Source organism: Dermacentor variabilis, chromosome 7 (assembly GCF_050947875.1).
Source record: "Dermacentor variabilis isolate Ectoservices chromosome 7, ASM5094787v1, whole genome shotgun sequence".
Classification (NCBI taxonomy): Eukaryota; Metazoa; Arthropoda; class Arachnida; order Ixodida; family Ixodidae; genus Dermacentor; species Dermacentor variabilis.
The window spans coordinates 130225806-130238054 of record NC_134574.1 but is presented as its reverse complement, the minus strand read 5'-3'; the positions used below and the strand labels follow the sequence as shown (position 1 = coordinate 130238054).

At 43.8% G+C, this 12249-nt stretch overlaps 1 protein-coding gene across 4 annotated transcripts in view; it reads right to left on the bottom strand.

Annotated features, from left to right (window-relative positions):
- Window positions 1–12249, bottom strand: part of Ppn (proteoglycan-like sulfated glycoprotein papilin) — a 209006-nt gene that overhangs the window by 83133 nt on the left and 113624 nt on the right. For all 4 annotated transcript variants that reach the window (XM_075699305.1, XM_075699304.1, XM_075699307.1 and 1 more), the window contains exons 10-13: window positions 7710–7842; window positions 7046–7172; window positions 4458–4665; window positions 872–1057 (exon numbers count right to left, since the gene is read on the bottom strand). In XM_075699305.1, coding sequence (XP_075555420.1) covers window positions 872–1057; window positions 4458–4665; window positions 7046–7172; window positions 7710–7842 — 654 coding nt within the window. The remainder of the gene's footprint in view (window positions 1–871; window positions 1058–4457; window positions 4666–7045; window positions 7173–7709; window positions 7843–12249) is intronic.

Sequence of the window (12249 nt, the reverse complement as noted above, 5' to 3'; positions counted from 1 at the left end):
CTCCAGAGAAAGTAATCTTGCTTTCAGATGGGAATTAAACCTGGATTTGTTGCGTGAGAAATTAACATTATACTGCAAAGCTATATGCTTACGCTGAAAACCTATACATCATGCCACATTTGATCTGCTTTCTCTCATTTAGAAATATCAGCGACCTGTCTCAAGACATGATTACATTTCTTGGTAAGGCATAGCCTCTGGCAGAGCAGAACATGTGGCAAGCATGCAGAAATCCAGAGATCTACATTTCTTCTGGAGATCTGCTGCCTGTGCACTAGTGTGAGCTTTAAGAAAGGAAACACACGGGTACATGCATGGCAGTTAGCCTTGCACAATACCAATAACAATGTGCTGTCCATGAACATAAAAGCAGGGCAGTTTTCTTCTTTTGGCACCTCCATGATGCCAACATTTCTCCAGATCAGTTCCTTCCATTCAATTTCCTCAGAACAGGCAGCACTGTTGGCTGATGCCCAATTAACTGTACGATGCCAGGCACAAGCCTATCGGATGGCAATCAATGCCACCATGTGCTCATAGCATGCCACGATCATCTAAATGTGAGATTTTGATGTGAACAATTAATTTGCACTTCTAGGCTGGAACACAGAACATAGGCTGGCACTGACGTGTAACAGCACACAATCTTGCTAGTAACTGCTGCTAACATCTTATGCATATCTGTAGGATTTTTTTACTTTTACTTCCACGTCATCCTCTTACTAGATAACAGTCACATTTCAGTGTTTGCCTCCTAAATTCTATCGCCCAATAGATTCCTAACATGAGTGATTAAATAAACCCTAATTAATTCAAACCAAAATCTAATCAATGAATGCATGACAACTGAATAGAAAATGCAAATACTCACCCCAGACCATGGTGAAGTGACCCATTCTGTGCCATCACAGGGTCGCAGCTCACAGGTTTGGTTGGAGGGCGGTTTTTTCGATTCGTCACAACCAGAGTCATCCAGGACCTCCACAGTCTCACCACCAAGAGGGTTGATGCACACAACTTCTCGGATCTGAGTACCTTCTCCACACAGACGATCACACTGTAGATAATCATCACTCAAAGTCAAAGAGGATGTGAGGACTGAAAAGTTGTACATTTCGATAAAAAACTTGTTTGTTCATTTTTTATCACCAACTTTTTGACATTCTACTTTTAAGTGTGTAAGCATAGAAGCATGGCAGTGATACAAATATAGTGAAAAAGATGAAGAAACTACACATACTATGTGCGTGGTATAGCAAAGGACCGCTGACAACATACACAGGAAGAAGAAAAAATAAGTTTTGGTTGCTCAGGCTTTTCCTGAGCAATTGTGACGTATGTTCAGTCAATACATGTCACTTGTGCAGGTTTAACATCCATGAACCGTTCGTGTTATAACGAAGTCGGTAAAACCGGCAATTTGCTTCGTTATGTAGAAATTTCGTTGTAATAAAATTCTACCTTTTTTGCAAATAAGTACAGACTCCGATCGATTTTTCTTACACAAAAAGGGGCCGCAGAATTTTCCAAATTATCAGGCAACAAAAACAAGCTATTCAAATAAGAAAACAATTATTTTCATAAATTTGGAAGTCAGCAACGAATGACACGGTTTCATGCCACGTACGTCGACGAGATCTTCACATCGGCGGTACGAATTAAGCGAAGCCAGCCACACTTTTGCATGCACTCCGTCCCCGCAACTGATAGCGTCGCCCACACTGGGACGACGCTATCAGGAAATGCGCCGGCAGTGGGGAGTGAACGCTTAGCCTGCCTCTCACTCCAAAAGGTCAGCAAAACTTGAGATTACGCAACCTCCAATACTAAACACGCGGGAAGACAGCTTACATGGTGCCACACCATCTCGGCACGCCCACTCTGTGCCCACGCAAAAGCGGCTGCGTATGCGCTCAGCTGCGCTTACAGCCATGCGCAGGCACGGCCGAGACGCGCACCAACTTACCCCTCACTCGGCCCCCTCGCGCGCGTTTGATCGCGTTTGCGAACTCGCTCCCCTCTCCCTCCTTCAATTTGCTCACCCATGCAGTCACCATCTTTCTTGCCTCACCCTCGCACACTTTCACTCGCACCTAAAGTACACAGAGCGCGGCGCACGATGGGATCTTATCGCGCTTGGACTTTATACGGAACGTGATGTGGCTCCACTTCGGCGGTCGCTCTTGTCACATGGTGGGTGATTTGAGAGGTGCGTTTGCAAACAGCCGCTTGTAATTCAATCATTTGGCCATCTGCGTCAGCGGAAGTTTCCATTTATTGTCTCGGCATTCCTCTGCGGCGGCAGTGAAATCTCATTATATTGAAATCGCATACAAACACACTTCGTTATGTTGAGGTTCTACATACATGAAGGAGAAATTATGAAAACCTAAATACTTCGTTATATCGAGAATTTTGTTATATTGAAGTTCGTTGTACCCAGGTTTAACTGCACTAGTGCTATGGCAATATGAAAATTGTGTGCGTACTTTCTGCACTTTACTGTGTCAGTGGGAAATGTACTAAATTAACAGTGAAGTACTATGCGCTGATTGAATACATTGAATTAACGCATTGCAACTGTTACAGACAGAGCTAGAAACTGATGACCCCTAGCGACAGGACTTGGACTACTACTTCAAGCCAGCAATCGGCTTCGGTATGTGCATCTTAATATTAGTGATAAACGTATTGGCGTGTGCATGTGCAGATGCCTACATGCTAATGTATTGTCTGTTCCAGCAGGAGTCGTATAGTACGGTCCACCGTTAAAGGGAACACCCTAACCAGTACAGTAGACTTACGTTAATTTAACTCCGGTTATTTCAATTTTTCAGATAATTCGATCCCAACCGAAGGTCCCGGCCCCTGCTCATGCTTTTCGGGCCTAAACTTTTGTTATTTCACTCCTACTAACTTGACCAATCAGCATGCACGTGCCTGACGCCCATGGTGACCCACATAGCGACTCCTTTAGTGGCAGCATGCCTCGGTGGAGCACAGGGTACAGTGAACACAAGTCACCTCTCGTCAAAAATGCCTATTTTCAGCCTGCCCTAGGAAGATCTTCAAGCAATAACAGTAGCTTACAATGTCCAGCATGGCATTTAGGCAGTTCTGAGGGTCATCTTTCTTTGTTTTTTTCTTTTTGCAGGAAAATTGGGCCGAGCAAATGCCTGTGCGGTTGCAATTGGACACAAAACTAAAACCACGCTCACGACGTTCATATGCTTTACCGCATAACAGAGCTGTATTGCGGCAAAGATGACTTACAAAACTATGTGGTGAAGCCTAACTTTAGAAAACTGGTTGCCAGTGTGTAACACATATCAGATCATCGCCAATTTTTCTTGCTAAAATGGCACGTGCACCTTGGATTTCTACTTTGTTTAGTAGCGTTAATGTCGTTTCTATATTAGTTTTCTACTTTGGACACATAAAAGGCGGGTGCACGGTTGATTTGGGGGCGGGTGAGAATCAGTAAAATACTGCCTAATGAATGATCAGTGTGTTTTGACGCTCCTTACGCATGCGGTTTAAGTTAACCCGCCGGATTACTTGACAAAAATCTTCGATCTCGTCAGCATCAAATTAACGAAAGTCGACTGTAATAAAGCTTGTACAACTATATCATGTCTTCGCCTTTATAGAAATGAAGTGGTTGATATGATCCAACAGACGCTCATTTACAAAAAAAAAAATAACTCTGTGGTCATTCATGCCATATCTCAGCAATAATAAATACCGGAATACTAACCGCACATTCCCTTTAAAAGTTGGCCATACTGTACCTCAAGAGGGAGACAAGCATAATAGCAACTACAGCAAGAATCATCTGTCATCATTGCTGCACTTCAAATTGTAAAAACTGTATTGTAATGGCTTATTTTCTTTATGTGATGTGCTTCAATAACATGATTATAACACACACGAAAACATGACTGCAATTTACTATGCAGAATCTAATTCAAACAACAATGATGATAGAGTGTAACAGAATCTACATTGTGAATAAGACAGACATAGTTTCCTCTGCATGCAACAAGCCATTCAGAAGGTGACAAAACACCCACGACAAAGTGGGCTCGTCACAAGCCAAGAAGTGACGATTGCTCATGATGAGCAGAAGTGTTCAAGATCCCTTAAGGGACTAAAACTTAAAATACGAAGTCCTTGAGGATGAGGATGATTATGATGATTAAAATAATCGGGTAGCTCGGTGTAGTTATGGCAGATTCAACTCGTCATTGCTGAGCAATCCAGTGAAGCTTTAAAGGTAACTTCACAAAATAATGAAACTCTATAGTGAAAATAAGCGTACTTTACGACTACTAAAGTGTTTTTTTTTTGGCAATTAAAGCTTCAGTGCTGCTTTACATGACCACTAGAGCGCTCTTACAATGCTCTCAAATGAGCAGTCCAAAGTGCCATTAGTGGTAGCGGTTGGTCAGACTTGCCTCCGTCCAGTTGCCCACTTCCCAGGAGGCACACTCGGCATCGGAGCTACAATCCTGCAGCCGTTCTGGCTTGGGCCCGGAGGATTCGCAGTCCGAGTCAGCGGTCAGCACGCTGCCAGCCTCAGTGCGACGCTGGCAGAACACCAACCGCAGCTGTGTGCCATTGCCGCACGATTTGGAACAGTCTTCCCACTCCCCAACATACCACCTGCATTGTTGAGGAAAACCAATGAAGAGTAGTTTTAAGTAAAGGTATTAAATCACCTGAGTAGTTGAGATAGCTCTGTGAAGACAACAGACAATGAAGGCGGAAAATGTCTAGAGGAAATTAACTTTCCTTGTTTATTTGAAAAGTACAAAAGAAATCAAACATGAACTTAGTGATAAGCTTCACAGTCTTAAAAAATGAAAAGGAAAGGGAACGAAAAGGCAACTTGCCACTGGTGAGGGCCAAACCCACAACTTTGCATGGCATGTGCAATACTCTACCAATTAAGCTAAAACCAGGGCTATTCCTCTGTTCACTTTATTGGGTGTTGTATTTGTATACACATATTAGTATAGGCCTAGCCATGGGACTGTTAACCAGCGCTGCTTGGAGGGCAGCGTCTCACCCCTCGGATTACCTTAATCCTTCTCTACTCAGGGTGTACCTTATTTCAACTGTCAATTCAGCTCATCCAAAATGAACACCCTCCTAAGTGCAGAAGGACTTCTAAGGTGAGTTGTTACTGTCTGCCAAGCATTACTGCTTTGGCACAAATGCTAACACATACAATACAAAGATCTAAGCATGTGACATACATGTACACACAAGCACCTGTGTGTGTGCTTATCGTCTTCTCCATTCAATATGCATGCCCTTTTGCACCGTAATGATAATTGTGTTGCAACATATTCTACATGTCTTGGTGCTCTAAGGTGGTTAATAAACCACAAGGTGTACACATTTATTAACGATGATGTAATGAAACTGCAGCCACTGGCCCAATATGCATGCAGTGGCATATGAACTTTTTCATAGTATTTTAGATTATGGTGATAATCATGCTTGTGCTCAAAGAAGTTACAGCAACAGACAGTTGGCTAATGCATGTGTCGTCATTTCATTGAATAAGAAAAGCTTCCACTGCACTCTCGTTGGTTTATCAGCGTGCTTATAGACAACCGAAACATCTGATAAAAGTGGATCACACCCACATTCATGGCCGTGCCATGCAAGATGGGAACAGGCTGGCCCCTTGAGCGGGCTATGGTGCTCTCCAAGCTGAATGTTTATGCACCGGCCCATTTGCCCAATGTAACGCCTTCTACAGACAAATGGGAGGCCACGTAGTAGTATCTCATAGATGTCATTATTCCATTAAACATGGAATTCATTTTGTTCCCTACAGATGTGGCATGGTATATGTGACATCCCTTTCGTCTGCTGGAGGCACCTTGCCGGGTAAATGGGTCGGTGCATAAACATTCGGCTCAGAGAGCCGCACAGCTCGCTCAAGGGGACAGCCTGTTCTGCCCTTGCGTTGCACTGCTATGAATGTGGGTGTGACCCAGTTTTATCAGATGCCTTATTTGTCTATAAGCATGCTGATAAGCTAACGAGAGATAGTGGAAGCTTTCTTGATTCAGAGAAATTATGACACATGTGTTAGCCAATTAACTGTCCCTGACTCTGCCCAAGAGTGAAGCTAATCTGAAGAAACAATCTGGTCTACCCCCTGAACCCTATTCTCTATGCATCTAATAATGAATATTATTCTATGCTGATGCTTTTAGGAATGTTACTACAACAATAATAATTGTAATAACAAATAGCAGACGCATGCTGTTCGTTATTATTTTCACTTTCCTTTCCTGTGTGCAATAAACTTCAGCTTGGAGTCAGCGCTCATCTTTTCTTCACCTGTGTCCACATCTATTTGTTTTTGTTTTTTTTTATCTCTACATGTAGCTACATCACAAAGTCATACAAGCTTGCTTCTAAGCTTAATATAAAGTGTATGCAAAATATGGCACTTTATGAAGTGCATTACAAGGTTTGATGACAAGTCTGAAGTGTTGCTTTGTATGACTGCTGTTAATTAGTGTTATTTCTTGCACCAGAAGACCCTAAAATCAATAACAACCAGTGTATCTACTTGTAACAAATAGTCTTTGTCTTTTCATGCCTTTCATGTCAAATAGTCTTTTCATGTAATGCATCATCTATGAGAGGTTAGTATTCATAATTACTCATTCTTTTATTAATTATGACGATTGGCCTGATGTGACCTTTTATTCATGCTACAGGTCCAACCTTTTCTTTTTTTTCTACAAAAGTTGTGCAGTGTTTTTAGAAAAATGGCAACTAGATAGACAGTTAACTAGACATGTAAATTTGGCGGCCTTAGGAATACTTAGTCACAAGTTCGTGACATCGGTGAAGCTGGAAATGGGAAAGTGGCCCAACGATGACATGAAGACGATGGCAGTGCCATGACAACAATGGTGTAATGGAAAAAAAAGCATTAATCAGTGGTTGTACTCATGCAGCAAACTCAGTTTCAAGCTTTTAACTGCTATAATAATGGTTGTATTAAACTCACGTTGCAGGGCATGGTTCTGGGTTGCAGACCCTGGTGGCTTGGGGCTTGACTGTCGGGTTGCAGAGGTCGTCAGACACCTTTTCAAATGTGGTTGCGCTCGTACAGTAGACGAGGCGGGTCTGAGCACCTGAGAAAGCAGACCACAAAGGGAAATTAAAAGATGCCAGCCCATAATGATGTTACCAGGTGAGCTAGCTATTGCATGTTTTGGAAGAAGACAGCATTCACGCACTCAGGGCTGTTAATTGAGCACAAACAATTGCGCTTTAGCTAGAAGAGTGTGGTTTCCTGAGCAATGTACCATGCACCCCTAAGCAGCTCCTCATGTTTTATGTCAACTGCGGCCATACTAGGACAAAATTTACCTCACTTTTGCTCCAATATCATGTTTAATTGTGCACAGGCAACAATTTAGAATGTTTGAAACCTATTACAAAATTAATTCGTACTTGGGAACAGTTACTATTTGATTAAAAAACCTAATTGAATAAAGGGATACTGGATTGTTATTCACAAGTTTCAGATATTTGCCCACCCCTAAACTTATCAAGATAGACGAACTGCCATTGAGAGATTACGTTAGCATGTAAGTTACGTGCATACACTGAACATGAACATTGCGAGTAGGAGCAGCTGTGCACTTGATGAAAAAATAGTCACAGACCTCCCCCGCAGGTCTGTGAGCATTCTCCGAAGTCTCCCGAGTTCCAGTTGTACATGTCCGGCTGCTGCCGACTGACGGTGTGAGGCACTGAGTATTCATACGTGATGCCCAGGTTTTTCTCCTGGTACAGAAGCTGCACGAAAAGGCCATTGTCACCAATCATCATAGGAACAAGAACGAAAGTTGTGTCCACACAAGAGTACTACAAAACTACAAAGGAAAGACACCCCAGTCTCCAAGAATAAAACTTTGTGCTTTAAGAAAACCATGTCCAAGTGATTCCTGCACTTCTTTAAGAGTGCTGATTCTTGGCCGGGTTGGAAATGCATACTTTGCAGAGGTGTGCGTTGAAGAAAAGGACCAGAGTAAGACACACAGATAAAGATACAACTCATTGCAATGACTGGAAATGCTCAATGATGTTTTCAAAATGGCACATAATCAGCTACCACAAGGATAAATGTATGCTGAAGTTATAGAGATGAAAGCCTTAATCAGCAAAGGGGCCAAGTGTATCAGTACACCATCAGTTTTGTTTTTGCAAAAAGGAATTTACTTTTTAACTTGTCACATGGTGTCTACCAAGTTGACATTTCCAAATTCCCCGAGTTTTCCAGGCTTTCCCTCAGCATGTGCGTTTGCGAAATTCCCTGAGTAATGCAGAACTATGTTTTATGTCAAAACTGGCTGAAACCATATCGCCCGATGCTGTCACTCTCTAGTTGCATATGAAAAAAATAAAAAAAACGACTTAACCCAAATTGAATACTAAGGATTAGTGTTTATGTTATTCAAAAAGAGAATAGAAGGGAGGGGTTGTCACAATTGAGATTTTCTCTCAACGCAGGCGGACGGGGCGCGCTGGGGCGGAGGCGTAAACGTGAGCAGTCTGCATGGTGCAGCCACCTGGTGGCACAGTGCTCAAGGAAAGAGAAACAGCTGATATTGCATTGACCGAGCGTATTCTTCTTCGCTGCTGGTGTAAATTTTCGGCACTGGTGTAATCATGCTGCTGCCAAAAATTTACACCCGCAACAAAGTAAAATACACTTGGTTACTGCAATATTAGCTGTTTGTGTCTGTTTGAGCACTGCACCACCAGGTGGCTGCACCATGCAGACCACTCACGTTTACGCCTCCGGGGCATCTGCCCGCGTTTTACCGGAATACCGTACAAGCTAAACCTCTCTAATACTCTCAGCCTGCGCAAGACGCCTCAGTGCTGTGTTTAACTGCTTTAAAGAGTTTATTTTGGTTTGGATGAGCGACACCTGCATCTCGGCATCTGCCAACACTTTGTTTTTTGAGCTCAAGCTTCTTCAAAACGGCGGCAGCACGCTTCCTTTCCCGTTCATTCCTCAATGCGTAGGTCCTTTCTGTTCTTGTCCTCCTTCCGCCACTCGTTTGCCCCACGTACCACTCGAAACACCTTCTTGGTCAGTTGGACAGTCCACGTCTGATTTTTCGAACTCCCTAGAGGCCGCAAAAACTTCCGAAAAATCGGCCAGTTGGAAAAAGTAAATGCATGTCATTTACAGCCCTTAGAGGCTCAATCCGTCACAGGCACATTCGAAAACGCTCTAAAGGCCTGTCGGTACACGTATTAGGCATATCGATGCTCGTACCGTGACAGGAAATACCGGGTGCACGCGTGTATAATTAAGGAATACATACTGTGTCCCGCGGCCCCTTCCCACGCTTGTTAGGCTTCACTGCAATACTTTTGCGCACGCTTCACCAAGTAACATTCCTGTAAAGAGGCGAAGCTGACTTTCGGGAACCGGCATTGTGCTACGCACCGTGTTTTCCAAGCTTCTATGCCAATCGCGAGGAGCACAAAGGCGGAGTCCGTGCCATTCCTGACAGCAGCGAATCGTTTCAATAAAAAACACGGCACCCAAGGGCAAGAAGCTTCATAGCGAACGTCGAAGCAGCTAGGCCTCGTGTTGCCGCAGAGGTGGCTACGGCTGCCAGCGGATCTGCGTGCGAGAGCGCCGGTTCGAGGCGGCGAGGTAATCAAAATTGCAGCGGTGGTGGCTTTGATTAATGCCGTTTCGGACCTTCGGTCACGGCAAAACGTCCGGAAAATCAGACGGCGAAGAGTTCTTGCGTCCTAAATTTCAGGCGTTCTGATATACATTGACTTTATGGGGTACGTGGTGGTGCCGCGAAGCCGTCCAAATTATCGGGAATGTGGAAAGTCGGTCGTTGACTGTACACTAGCAACTCTGCCAGCCAACGACAGGGCGTCAAAGAGGATTCATTACGATTCCTGTCTGTTACACGAGCCAGCATTACCGCGACTTTCGACCCTTTCATTAAAATTACAGCTAATTTTCCCTGACAGAGGCACAAATTCGCTGAGTTTTCCCTGAGTTTCTCAAGACTACTCAAGATCCCTGAGAATTCCCGGTATTCCCGGTTGGTAGACAACCTGTGTCAGTAAGATGGATAGTTTGCATCATATGGCATCATACAATGGCGTACAGTCACATGCAATATATGACCTGCAACACCAGTGTCTGCGGTCAAAGGGACTTCAAGGCTGCGCAGTCACAGGGTAAGTTCCAGACCTAAACAAGACTTCAATTAGCGGCATTTATTAAACCGTTTTTTCACATGTCAGAGCCACCACGTAGCCCCGGAGCCCCTTCGACCACGAACAAGGGTGTTGCAAGTCATATTGCACGCGACTGTAAATACATACATATATGAAAACGGGAAGTTTCAATGAATGTCAGTTGCTAAAGCACTCCTGAATGTTTACCTTTGTGTCTTACTCTGCCCTCATCTTCAGAGCGCACACCAGCACAGTCTGCACTTCTCATTCCCCAACTTTGAATGAATTATTTAGAAAAGTGTCAGGATGGCTTTCCTGCAAGAACTCTGCCGCAGACATGACTGCCAACATGTTGGTAAAATTCTGATTAATGTGCAGCTGGTGCATTGTCCTTGGTTTCTTGCATTCCTTCCCATTACATTAAACTCACGAAAGCAAGCACAATGCAAGAGCAAGAACGCTGCCCAGTAATCACCATTTTAACAACCTGCTGGCCTCCATAGTTTGTGAAATTGGTGCCTGTTTTGTACAACATAAGCACAAGCACTACCAGCATATATATTTTTCAGGAATGTCACAGATTGATCGAGTATAGTGTTGTAACCTAGATGATGCAAAGCTTGTTTGAGTTAGTGAGGAAGCAGCAGTAGCGGACGACATAAGCACACCCTTGCGGCTTGTAGCTCTTAGCTTTCTGTATGTCAAGGACGAAGACGATATGTAACGCTTTTCGAGGGAACAATGTTGACAAGAGATGTGTGCACAGAGCTGTATGACAAGTATGACACGTATCTGGGTAGATTTAATGCCCCTTGTGTCAGCGTAGCGGCAAATTGGTGGGGCAGGTTATTCATGCTGTAGTGTCCCAGCAAGAGAACGAGGCACAGTGCAAGCGCAAGAGCAGCCCACTTGGAAAGCATGGTGTGTATGATGCGATGTTCAGGCTGTGAAGATGATATACGGTTGCTGATTAAGCGAGGTGCAATAAAACTTGCAGAAACGAAGTGAAAAAGTTTTAATGCACCGACACGTGCAGAGGGGAAGTAAGGCTGATTCTTTTTGCAAGTAAGATGTACTTATGCCAGATCAAAGCCGTCACCTGCCTTTTCTATGTTTATGGAAAGTATGCATTACTATTACTGCGCACTATTCACAGAGACTGTAGCTTATTGATACGAAAGCATCAAAAAGCCCATTTAGTAAAAAAGCCAGTGGCATCTGTAGCAGCGAAAAAAAAAAACGGCATCAAACTTCCCATTGGCTGCAACACCACGTTACGAGCACGCCTCGCGCGCATGTGACACTTGCTCACACTTGCTGGCTCGGGCAGCACATACCGCTATGGAGTCTGAAGCATCCACATCGACACTCGCCACAACCTTGGCAGTAGCGAAACGTGAATGTCCACGCCAGCACACCGCGGATGAAGTCAGGAAGTGGAAGAATACAGCAAAACAAGCATAGAGGCAGTCAGCGAAATCTACCATCGTTGGCAACTTTCCCAATACAAGGCAGGTAGAATGAGCATTAAAACAAAGATTGCTCGTAGCGCAAAAATTGAAGGACTGCTCAGCGGCGTTCAATTGGACATCAATGCTTTCGCATTCACAACTCAAACAAAGTGCTTAGGTGTCCTCGGATTTCTTTTTAAATGTACTTATCTGCTAGTGCATTTTAGTTTGTATTATTTGCGTCTATGTAATATTTGTACTTATGTATTTAACATACTTAACTCATGCTTTTTTTTTTCTTTTGTTCATGTGCCCAATTATGCATTATACAAATTACGTACAGGCGTCGCACACTTAACACGAACGCTCTGTAGTGTGGCCTAGACCGGCTTGGACTGACACCAGCGCTGCGAAGTGTTGTGCTCTGTTATCTTGGCATGTTTGCGGCGACTTACGAGAGGTGGAGCGCAGCTCGATTTGACTGCTTCTCTTGTCTTTCATTTGTGCCTGACCGGTGGGGACAGTGCGC